Here is a 12,046-nt window from a genome sequence, read left to right as displayed (position 1 = left end):
TAAATTGCTATTTATAGAAAGCTGCACATTTTGCATAACAAATAAAAAAGGGTCAGTGAGTTATTGTATTTTTAAAAGCCTTAGCTACAAAATATTAGCGCATACAAATAATCAGGACAACTGCAGTCATTACTGAAATTTTTTACTTTGGGAATACATGTTGTAATACTTCTACTTCACAATTCTTAATTTTTTTATTTCACATATAATTGACTTAATTATAAGTGCATAGTTGTAATGCTTGCACGATTTGTACATAAAGGAACATCAAGCATCATCTCAAAAGGCAAAGTGATTACATTTGAGTAATTTCTCATACTAAAAATCTTAGCCTTTAGGTATCTGATTAAGATTCATCGTTTCTCCTTGTATCAATATAATTAGTATCACTGCAAACACATCCTCAGTAGAACAGATATGTTTCAGAAAAATAAGTCTGTGCCTGTGTTTGAGTTCAGCCATGATAATTAATGTGCAATAACACTTGGGGAAGAGCACTCTTAGGAGAGGAGCATGTATTCTCAGCAGTCTGCTGCTGGGTGGTAGCAAACCAAATGCATGGGAGATGCTTTCAATTCAAAGAAAGACTGGTGTTTGGTTATGTCACTGCGAGAACGGGAGTTGTGTGAAGTCTGAAAAAAAACCAGAATTGTCTGCTAGTATTTCTCATCATCAGTTTGAGGCCATAAATAGCCAGTCTGTAAGTATTTTCACAGTACAGCACAGGCGTGGGACTGCCCAACTGCTGCCTGAGAGGGTGTTGTGAATACAAGAGCAAAAAGGACAGGCTTTTGGTTTACTGCAGCAAACTCAGCACTGGATGTCTTTGTTTTTCTGGCTATTAAATTCCCCAAAATAATATGGTATTCATTTAAGAGGTGGGCATGATTTTCCCCAGGTGGCAGCACAAAGTAATAAAGAGACATACAGCTCCGTTGCTCTGCCCTGCTACCCTGGATGTATTTGGAAAAGCTTTTAAGAGATGAAAGGAGTAGGGAATGGGCAGAGTCTGCTTCCAGCCAAGCACAAACAGAAGGGGAGTGATTTGATTGAGCTAGGAAGAAATTATTTGTACCCAAACCAAAAAGAGATGCAGCAGCAGTTGTGAAAATCAATTTCTTTTCCAGATTCATGCTAATATGTTCTGCCTTACACAGGTGTAGATGGAAAGAGAAAGCTTAACCTTTAGATGCTTGTCAGAAAGAGGGGGAAGGATTGCATGTAATGCCACTGGATTGAACTATAATTCAGACACTGAGTTAAAACAGAGACAACCTGCTTGTATTGATGGGTACAAATTTCTTATCTAGTGTTATATTGAATTTCTCTTTCAGTGTTTTCTCCATTTCGTCATCTGCAAGGATTCTGATTTCCACCAGATCCATATTATCCTTATAATTGTACTTTATCTCGGTGAGTTTCCACCCCACCAGGGCCCGGATGCCGTCGGCAGTCTGCAGGCTGCAGATAGACTTTGTCACAAACAACGAGTCTGGTGCTGTCTGCAAGTGGGTGTTGCAGGCTCTGAACTCTTCGATGTCTCGTGGCTGAAGGGTAAAGAGATAAACTGGACGGCAAACTTCTTTGTCTACATTGTGGTAAGTGGAGACACTTTGGTTGGGAACCCACTGCTTCCTTTTCACCTTCTCGAAGTACCAGACCCCCTTCTCCTCCAGGAAGCGGAAGACCCCAGGAGTCTGTGGCTGATCTGTCCCCGAAATCAACTCCATTGGCTGCCACATCTGGTAGGCTATCCCAAACCCCCCGTCCACGATGTAGGATTTGTCATCTAACACCACTTTTAGCAGCAGATGATCGATTTCATCTGCATATGCCTTGTACTCCGGGACATAAACTTTTGATCCCAGAAGGGTTACATCATAGCCAAGGGTTTTCAGGACCCACGATAAAAGGTGATTGTTTTCCATGCACCAGCCCCCGCGTCTCTTCTTCACTATCTTGTTGTAAGTTGCTTCCAGGTCCAGCTCAATGCTTTCCCCACAGTGGATGCTGAGGTTTTCAAAAGGGACCGCTCGGATGTGGTGCTGGAATAGATCTGTCAGAGTAGCCAGGTCCAGCTTATCGTAGGGTCCCTGGTAAGAAATTCTGCTGAAATACTCTTTGATGTCCATGCTGCCTGATAGAAGGGTGGAAAAAAATAATAGGTTGTGTCAGAAGTGACAGAAGGATCCTCCCCCATCCCTTATAATGGGGCTCTCATCAGTATGGGCAGCCTGCTCAGAAGAGGAGTGGGATTTGACTAATGGCCCCATCAAAGGCAGCTGAGTGTGAGTATTAGCACCGAGGGAAGCCAATGGGACACTGCTGATGAGCACAAATGTTATTTTTAATTGTTTCTTTTACAGCTGTGACAAGAGGCTCCAGCTGTGCTAAGCACATTTCAGTAGAGAGTTCCTGCCCAGCAAAGCTACAAATCTCCATAGGAAGGAACAAAAAACAGTAGCAGCACTGTTTCCCTGCTAGAAATTATAGGAACTGAGACTCTCCAGATCTGAACTGCTTTACTTGTGGTTTGACTCAGCGAAGCAGAATCAGAAAACAAACGCTCCCACTCTTGCAGAGCAATCCAGAGCCTCCTCTGCAACCAAATCTGAAATAAATCTGCCCTGCCATGGTATTTCCTTCACTATTTAGGCAGCCTGGCATGAGCTTGTCTCACCTGCTGCTGCTCTCTGTGCCGGCAGTAGCAGATGTGACCTGGAGTGCAGAAGGGTGTTTTCAGGGCAGAAAAGGTCGTGGGAGGTTTTTTGCTGCATCTGCTGTGAGCCGCTTCCCCGCAGCACGGCTTAGCTTCCCAGCTCTTCTAATCACAGCCTGGCATCAGCAGCAGGAGAAAACCAAGGTTTCAGCCAAAACTACAAGTTTCAGGGAGCCTCGCATTTTCTGACATCATTTTTTAGGATGGATTTGCTCCTTCAACTCCTCGTCTCCCCAGCAGTGGGTGGCTGCCTGTGGCTAAGGGACCAGGCATCACCCTCCCCAGCACAGCAGAAGGGCTCAGAGGGAGGTTGTGTTTCACAAGCATGGGAGTGGAAAGCAGCTTGAGCCCTCCCAGCCCTTGATGGTAAGGAAACAAGGAAGGGATTTTGATGTAGCCATGTACTTTTGTTATTCCTCCCCAGGCACTGCTAAATTTCAGACATCTCGAAGTACGGAGCAATGTTGTTGAGATTATTGACCCAAGAGGTCCCAAAATGTTCTCAAGTTCCTGTATATGATTCTTAAGGTAAAATCATAAGAAAAAGTTCAACCATTCCAACAGGCTTAAATTCTCAATCTAATGAAAAATGGCACGCCCCAAATTGTATGGGAATTTTGGAAAAATACTTTCAGTATCTAAACAAAACAATGAAAATGAAAAATTTCCATTTGGCATAATATACTGGCAGAAGGAGAGGGTACCCCAGTTTGGCTATCCACATTTCCTAACCTTTAGGATAGAAGTGTTACAGAAATCTGTAACTATTGCATCATGGCCACTGGCCACATCTGTGGTATCCAACAAGCAAGCCTGAATGATCCACCATCAGGTGAGGAGCATCAGGTGATTATTCGGGGGATTCTCTTTGTTCAGCTTTTGGCTCATTCCCCAAGACTTCAGAACTACAACTCTATTCATTTTTGAAAACTGGGCAGAAACTTAGTTCTTGCCATGTGAACTTTAAACCAGAATCACCAGCAATGAGCTGGTTTTCCCTTTCTTTCTCCTTTGCTCTCTAAGGCAAAACATGTATAGTAACTTTTACTTAAAGGGAAAACGTTGTGGGGTTTTCCTGTCCATCTGTCCATCTCTTGTGGGTATTTATAAGGCCCTTTCAACAGTGGTATCTGAAATAAGTCAGATGGCATGAATGCCCGATCTGCTTGAGGCTGATAAATGAGTAAATAAACCAGCACTGCACCAAGTGGCTGAGCATTCCCTGCTCTGCTGTTACACCATTTTCTGCTGGGTTTGGCCTTCAAGCAGATTTAACTTCCTGGTTAGAGAGCGCTTAGATACCAAGATTCACGGTTTGAAAAAAAGGCTTACCTGGAAAATCAGTTCAACAACCAGTGATTCTCCGGCGTTTGAGGGGGGATGGTTTTATGCTAAAGCAAGTGACGTGGCTAGCTGTCCTTTACTGAGTGCAGATGAGGACTGAGGACTCTTCTCCAGCTCCTCTTCAGGGGAATGCCTTTTCCCTCAACTTGCTTTCACCCGCCTCTGTCAGATTGCAAAAGCTGGGGAAATAAAAAAAAAAAAAAAAAAAAACAAACAAAAAAAAAAAAAGAGAAGGGTGGAGCACAAGAGCTGTAGTGAGCAAGCAAAACCAACAGCAGTGACTGAACACGCATGCAAAACCTGGTTATTATTAGAGCATAGGCTGCTTTACATTTTCACTCGTTTCATGCTTTCTGCAGGGGCTAGCTCAGGCTGTGAAGAAAATGGTATTTTTTTTGGTTTGGTAGCTAGCTGAATGCACTCAGATAATATATGGCTTTTTTTTTTTTCCCAGGTATTAGGTTATTATTTGTTTGAAAACGTAGGGAAGAAATCTTGCATACATTCAATCTGAGAAGGTTTTCGCACTGTTTCTGAAAAGCAGCAAGATTTTGGCACAGTAATTTGCACCTGCAACCACCTTGCCCTAATCAGCCCACACAAGAACTTCAGCAGTGTCTTTGCTTAATTTGCGCTCTATAATTTACATACATTTTTTTTATTACAGTAGATTTCATAGAATGTAAGAAAGCATTGGGACAGCAGTGTGTCTTCTTTGGTCTTTACCCACAAGTAGGACCTGAGGATGTCATGGTGATGAAGATGCTATTGGCAAAGTGATGACTATGGTGTGCTAACACAGGGAGCTCCATCCTTTTGGTGTGTTTCATACTGCTTTTGTATCTACAAATTTTGCTTGCATTTTGCCAAGCTAAGGCTTATTAGTTCTCTCAGCTGGATTTTTTCCTGTGAGTTCCCCAAGAGTAGCTCCAGTCCTTCACATTTAGTACCAACAGCAAGTTTAATTCAAACACTGATTTATTGGAATAATTAGCAAAGATTATAAATCAGACAAAACAGAGAAGTCTGTGGTAACCCATTACACAGCTCCAACCCCAAATCAAAATTTGGCTCTTTATCATCCCACCAGTGGCCCATGTTTGACCCCACAAGTGAGAACCGATGTCCAAGACAAGAGGTGCTGAAGGGAATGGATTACCAGCCCTTGTCGGGCTCCCCTGGGCAGATCCAGTTTGGAACAAAGAGGAAGTTCATACTCCTGGGTGGATCGTGCTGTACATGGAATAATCCCTTCTCTTCCCACAGGCTAAGAGCTGCTTATTTTGACAAAGAGAAGCCAAAAGCGGAGCTGGCAGACCCGCAGTCCTGGTGGGAACTGTACTGAAAAGAAGCCCCTGGGCTCATCACTGTCCAATGTGTGAGCAGATCCTTGCTCATTTTGGGACCACGGACGGTGCCAGAAGTGGACGTTTGCTGTGCTCCCTCAGGCAAACATGCAGTGGCTGGGGATCTGTTCCAGCTAACTTTGGGGTCCCATTAAGACACAAGTGGTTTCTAACCAAGTAGGAGCAAACCCATCATTCCTGGTACTCTGATACTCAGCTTTTCTCAACTCCTCTCCTTACAATGTAGCTCTGATCTTGAGAATTTTCTTCCTATGTTTTTCAAATTCTCATCCCAACTCACTATCTTATGATGTCATTCCTGCATCCCTCTCCTCTTTCTTCCCATCCTACACATTTTAGTCCTCAAGCCATTAAAACCATGAGTTCTCATTCTCCCTAGGTGCGGCCAAGGCCATCAGAGGGCAAAGCTCACTCAATAAGCACTAAAATTAAGAAAAGGTTGATCTTGACCCAGGTGCCCTGCTGGAGTCTGTTTGCACTTCAGCTCTATGCCAGATTATTGGGGCTATTTTCAGGCTTGGTGGGGCAATAAATTCTGATCGTGACTGCTGGGTATTGCTGCCATGATGAACCTGCACCCATCCCCAAAAGCAGCAAAGGGCAAAGTCCAGCTCAGGCCAGCTGGGTTGTGGGGAGCCTGACCTCGGGGTAAAGGTGCAAATGGGAATGTCCTTGGAAAGGATATTGCTGTCCACCTGGACACTGTAACACAGTTTCCCAACCTTGGCAGGCGCTCAAGCTGGTTGAGATTTTCCCGGAAGACCCTCAATGTAATTGCACTTGCTTTTATTTATTTATAAATTTAAACTGCCAACAGCATTTAATTTATTACTGAAATCCTTCTCTCATCCTAACTCTCCTGAGAGGTTGCATGAAATATCCCTTCCTTCCTGCTTTAAGTGTATTATATGCTGCAATGTTTGCCTGGGGAAATAAAAGGATAGGGTGCCCTGTTTGGGGTAATAGTCAAGCGTCTGCTCACTATTAAACATCTCCCCTCTATAATGACCTCTGTGATGGGCTATATAACAAAGCAAGGTTATTATATTGTATTGTATTGTATTATATTAATATTATATGGATGCTTAATGTACAAACTATATGGCATTCTACTTAGCTATCTGTTTTTGATGGGGAGAAGAGAGAGTTTTAAAGTAATAAAACAATTGAGATGTTTTACATTGAATTAGTATAAACCTGTAAATTCTTATACAAGGTCAGAGTCTCCCATCCTGCCTGAGCTGAGTCACTGGAAAAGGAAACGCTGCGGACCCTGAGCCAAGCAACTGGCTCTAGCTTTTTATTTCCAAAGGGAATTAATAGTTGCAGGCTGTCCTAATACAAAAGTGGTAAATAATATTCACAGCCTATAAACACACTCATAATGGCAGAACTCCCTCATGCTTTATATTCATTGCCTTCCTTAGGTAATTATAGGTATCAAATAGCTGTGGCTACGTATCTTTCTGGATTTGTATCCACAGCGTCCATCGCATGCAGTTTTGGTGGTGTCCACCCCACTGGCTGAAGGATGAGCCTGAAACTATAGCAGCAACTTTTGCCCATGGAACTACAGAAGAACGTAGCTGTGCTGGACATTGCTTGGCTTTTTCTAGTTAAGGAAGAAACCAAATCTCAATTTTAGTGTTTCCACTATCTGAGGCATCTTTCTGAGGGCTGATGAGTGTCAAAAATGATCTCCTCTGCTTATCCTTACCCTGGAAATACGGGTTTTTTCACACAAGCCAACTCCAAGGTGTTAAGGCAGACCAAGGAGACCACGCTGGTCTGTAGGGCCTTCCAGTCCTGATGGTTTCAGCATAAATCTTTTACATGTAAGTGGTAATTCAGTTAAATTCCATTACAAGGGAAATAATCGGCTTTTCTACATGAATGGCTTTATCTCATAGCGGTTTTGAAGCAAAAAAAACGTTTTAAGTAACTGCTTTGATGAAAAACATGCCCATACATCTGGCTGTTATTTTCCCATGAATCATGACAGCTGCGATGGGACACGCTGGGGTGGGACCTCTGTTGAAGCATGGTCACAGTGCCATAGGAACACCCTACAGCTGCTTCTGCCACCCCAGGGTGTGTATTTGGAAGGAGAAGTTGACTTCCATTTCACAAGCAATAATCATACCTTCAACGTGCTGTTACTGTCCATCTCATGGGCCACCGCTCCTGGAAATGCCAGCAGTGTTGTCAAACTATGAAAAATGTTGAGGAGAAAGTCCTGCAGGCTGAACAGCGGAGAGTTGTGCAGATTTCTCTGAATATGCTGGTAGTTTGGTCTATCAGGGCTGGTGAATGGTTGAGGAGGCTCCAAGCCATGGTGGCAGTGGCTGTGCTGGCATCTGGAGACAAGGAGTGGTGTAGAACGCTGAAGAGGAGGATGATGAAGACAAGGAGAGCAAAATGGTTTCTATATATGAACGCTGCTTGTCCTGGTAGTTGGAGAAGGGGCTGGAGGAGAAGCCAGCAGGCCAGTTAACAGCCTGGGAGCTTTCTGTATCCAACTGCCTGCCTTGCCCAGGGCTGCCAGTGAACTCTTTACCAAACATTTTGGGTAACCCAGGCTTTCACAGCAGCTCTTTGGCCAGCTTTGCTCTGTCCCCACTAGCTCCTTCATGAGAGAAGTGCCACGCTACCTGGGCTCACATACTTTTCCTGTCGCCCACCTGGTACGTCCACGATCCCCATGGGCACAGACTCCTCTGCTTTGCCCTTCTGAAGGGTCCGGTTCAAGACAAGCTGATCAGCAGTTAGCAGCGGTCTTCTCTGGGGCCTGTGGTGTGCAGGTACTGATCCTGGAAGCAAAATAAACCAAAACTCACTCTGCCACACTCAGACACATTTTTCTTATGCAGCACCCCGATGTGCCAATAAGGCAACACCGAGAGGTCAACTTATATGGGTGGGCAAAGAGGGGGGCTCCGTCCCAGGTAGGGAAGGGAGCTCATGCAAAGGGTCAGCAGACCCTAGCCCTTTCTATGCTGAGTGTTTGGAGCAATGCACACCCACAAGCCACAGCTGCAGGTTGCACTCCTTTCTTCCATGTCTGATTTTCCCCCTCCTCAGCTCCCCCAAGTGCTGCCCAAAACGCTCCTTACCAGACTGGAGGTAAGACAGCACCACCAGGGTCACACGTAAGTAGTTTCAAATAAGAAATTCAGCTCAGCAGGAACAGGATCAGAAACTCTCCTCCCCACGGCCCAGTGGCAGAGCCAGCGGCTCCTTCCCCAGCCCGGGGTACCTCTGTTTGCTGCCGCCCCCCAGCAGCTGTGGGGCTGCCCCCAGGCAGGGCACCCTCCAGGAGAGCAGGAGGTGGCTGCGTGATTCGTCCCCACCATGAATGTCAGCAAGTGGTGGGGTGTTTCTTCCCCTTCCTGAAAGTTCAAACCACCTCATTAGCATGCAGCACTACTGCTTCCTGCAACGCTTGGCAGAGCAGGTCTGTCCCACCACGGAGCACAGGGCTTTGGCCCCCTCCCAAAATCATCAGGGGGGTAGGGATTGCGTTGTGGCAGCCTCTCAGGGAGCTCAGACACCCAGCATTTGCTTGTGCCTGAGATTTTACTTTTGCAGCTTAACTTTGCGAGCAGTGTACAACCTCCCACCTGCCTGCATCTGATCATTGCACACACTGTCTCAAAAATATTCCAGTGCTTCCCAAATCAGTATGCACTATGCACCCAGAGCACCTTTGGAGATCCAAGACATTAATCTTTCACTCCTCATTTCAATGTCCTATCTAGAAATTGCATATATTCCATTTTACCGGCTTGGCGTGCGCATAAATGCTCCCACGATTAACCAGTTAATAATTGCCATCATGTTACACTCTCATTGCCAAAGGGAAGTATGACAGAGCGATATGTAATGGGACATTGGCATTCCTGGCTGGACCCTGAGACTGTTTCATTTCATGCTTTCTAATGAGAGCTGTCCATCATGCTGCCAAAGGCCTAGTTTGGACATTTTCCAAATGGGAATATTTGGAAATTTGTAAAAATTTGGGGCTGAAGTGCTGTTACAGAAGTGTAGCTGGGCAGAGTGGGCATCCATGGCAAAACCCACAAACAAAGCAGATGGTATATGGAGAAATACTCAGTTACTAAAGACCAGTTTTTACTTCTCTTTAATTTTACCACATTTTCACCATTATCAGTGGCTCCTTGGTAATTGCAGGGCAATGCATTTTCCTGTGCAGGGACAGAAAAGCCTCATTTGCAAATAAAGATGTTATGTTGGTCTAGTCCAAAAGTCAACATAAGACAACCTGTTAAAATCAATTAGCTGATCATCTGCAAAAATTCTGTCCAGTTTCTAAATAAATACATAAACTAGACTGTAACCTGGTCACACATAATTCCACCCATTTAGGTATGACCTGCCTGCACAAAGAGGATTCACATGTCAATGGTCTCTATCTTTATCAGGCACATAAATGGCTGGGTATTCAAACCTGTGTACCATATGCAAGAAAATATTGCTGCAAGATATTTTAAGAGGAAAATATTCCCAGCTAATCAACAGGTGCACTGACCAAAGGAAAGTTATGTATGCCTATGAACACAGGGGAAGGGAAATGAGAGTTCACTGAAATTCCTTTGATGGGCTCACGTTTGGGATAACAAAGAGGAACTGATGAAACTCTCGCAATATTTCTGCAACTGGCATATGAAGCAACAGAAAAAACACCTCAAAGGGAAATATTCCTTAATTTTCCTAAATGGAAAATATCTGGGCTTTATAATTGATATGTTCTCCATATAGTCATCTAATTTATACTACTGAATAACTTATAGACTCATATATAGAGACACATATATATTAGCTCTGAAAAAAAAAAATCTGTGTATATATGCCTAAATGAAGTAGCAGTCACCATTTATGAGCAGTGAAACTACCAAGCCCCATTCTCAGCAGGGTTAAATTGTCCTTACTCCGAAGCTGCGGAGCAACGGTACCTGCACTCGCCTGGCTTTCAGCCTGCTCCTCCAAAAAGCTCCTTCAAAACCAAACCGTTGTTTCAGTGAAAAGGCTCTCATGGGCTTCAGTGGGACTTTGGAGCAGCCCTAATTCAGGCAATCAACCTGAAAACATGCAAACCGGGAACAATTACACAAGTTCTATCATTCCTATTACTTAGATTTTTTTTTTTTTTTTTTTTTTTTTGAGGTAGGTGGGAGGGAAACCTTTTATCTCAGTGAAGAGTAGGAAACAGAGTTACAGTAATAGCAATGGAAAAAAAAGCAACCACGCCTTTGTAAAACATATATTCATTACAATGCACTAACACGCATCACACAAATAATACATGTTTACGATGTCAACGCATTCCCTTGACTCCATTGCTGAATTAGGACTGCAAATGGGGAAAAGAAAGGAGAGATGCCCTGGATTCAAAATGCTCCCTGAGACTTACCTTTATTGAGGTTTTTTTGGCTGTGTCGAGGAGAGTCTGGAAGTTGTGGAAAGATTCAGAAGCAAGAAGGTGGTTGCGTGGGGCTCTTCATTGATTCTTGGCAATAAACAGCCCCACCACAAATAGTATCAGTCAGGCATGTCCATGGAGCTGGGTGTTGTGAGTGAAAGGTTTTTCCTGGTGTAAAAGCCAAAGGCTGTAGAGCAAGGGTTACTGTGGCAACCCAGACTCCGGAGCTCCTGGCTTTTCTCCCTGCTACACACTCGTTGGGGGACACTGGTGTGATTTCTAAGCGGCACTGCAGGGACTTGTGGGCACGTAAAGACCCTTTTCACATGCTTTTTCCTGCCTCCCCATGCACCCACATCTGGTATATACAGCACTCAGTGATGTGCGCCACATATAGGTGTACTGAAAAGGAGAGAGACAAATTATTCACACCTGGAGCAGGAAGGGAGCGAATGCAACTGGAAGAAGTTGCCCACAGTTTTGCCGACTGGCACCCTGCGTGCTGCTGTACCCAAGGAGGGGTAGAAAGAGGAACGCCGATGGCTTGGGAGGGTCTGAAAGCTGGGAAGCAGTTTTAGATACCGTCAGTGCAGGGAGTTGCATTCTGGAGAGCAGAGTGGGGAAAGAAATCCACTATTGAGAAGGTAAATTGGCATAGCTGGTGGGATATAAAATCACATCACTTCTGCATTGCTCAGCTGGGAACTGAGTGAATCTTGTAAAAAAAAAATTCAAGTTACTGAATCTAATCATCTTCCAGGAATCAAGCTATGCCAAGAGGCAGCCCTTTCCCCCCAAAAAACAGCTTCACACCTGCTGTGGTGCCCCAGGGCTGATATCCACAATATTATTATTTTTTTTCCACTGAGAACTAGTTTGATCCTTGGTCATCTGAACTGGTGAATGGCCTTTGCTGTGGGATGATGAACCTGATTAAAGTGACACTGACACTGTGTATTTTCATCCCACGACGTAAAAGGCAACTAATTTCCATGCAATTGCAATGGTACTTTCTTCCCTTTTTTACTGTTGCAAATTGATGCTACATCCAGGTCAGTGTTTCCTCTCAGGCAGATGCTGGGGATGCCTTCATCCTGGAAGATTGTCATCTGCCTTTCTGAACCTTTATTTAATAGGAGCTGTGGTATGAAAATCTGGTAAAATAGTCCCTGAAAG

The 12,046-nt window shown here is 44.3% G+C and overlaps 1 protein-coding gene across 14 annotated transcripts in view; it reads right to left on the bottom strand.

Moving 5' to 3' along the window:
• Positions 1 to 59: 59 nt before the first annotated feature.
• Positions 60 to 12,046, bottom strand: part of LOC104357345 (arylamine N-acetyltransferase, pineal gland isozyme NAT-3) — a 37,705-nt gene continuing 25,718 nt past the window's right edge. For 2 of the 14 annotated variants that reach the window (XM_042797604.1, XM_042797606.1), the window contains 5 exons: positions 10,404 to 10,529; positions 8,544 to 8,819; positions 7,574 to 8,240; positions 4,052 to 4,242; positions 60 to 2,137 (listed from right to left, as the gene is read on the bottom strand). In XM_042797604.1, coding sequence (XP_042653538.1) covers positions 1,260 to 2,132 — 873 coding nt within the window. In that variant the 5' untranslated portion in view covers positions 2,133 to 2,137; positions 4,052 to 4,242; positions 7,574 to 8,240; positions 8,544 to 8,819; positions 10,404 to 10,529 and the 3' untranslated portion in view covers positions 60 to 1,259. The other 12 variants (XM_042797608.1, XM_032990700.2, XM_042797607.1 and 9 more) reach the window with 11 other exon arrangements.

This window comes from Tyto alba, unplaced genomic scaffold (genome assembly GCF_018691265.1).
Source record: "Tyto alba isolate M040663 unplaced genomic scaffold, T.alba_DEE_v4.0 Super-Scaffold_26, whole genome shotgun sequence".
Lineage (NCBI taxonomy): Eukaryota > Metazoa > Chordata > Aves > Strigiformes > Tytonidae > Tyto > Tyto alba.
Note: the sequence above shows the minus strand (reverse complement) of the source record. Positions and strands in the feature narration are given on the sequence as shown.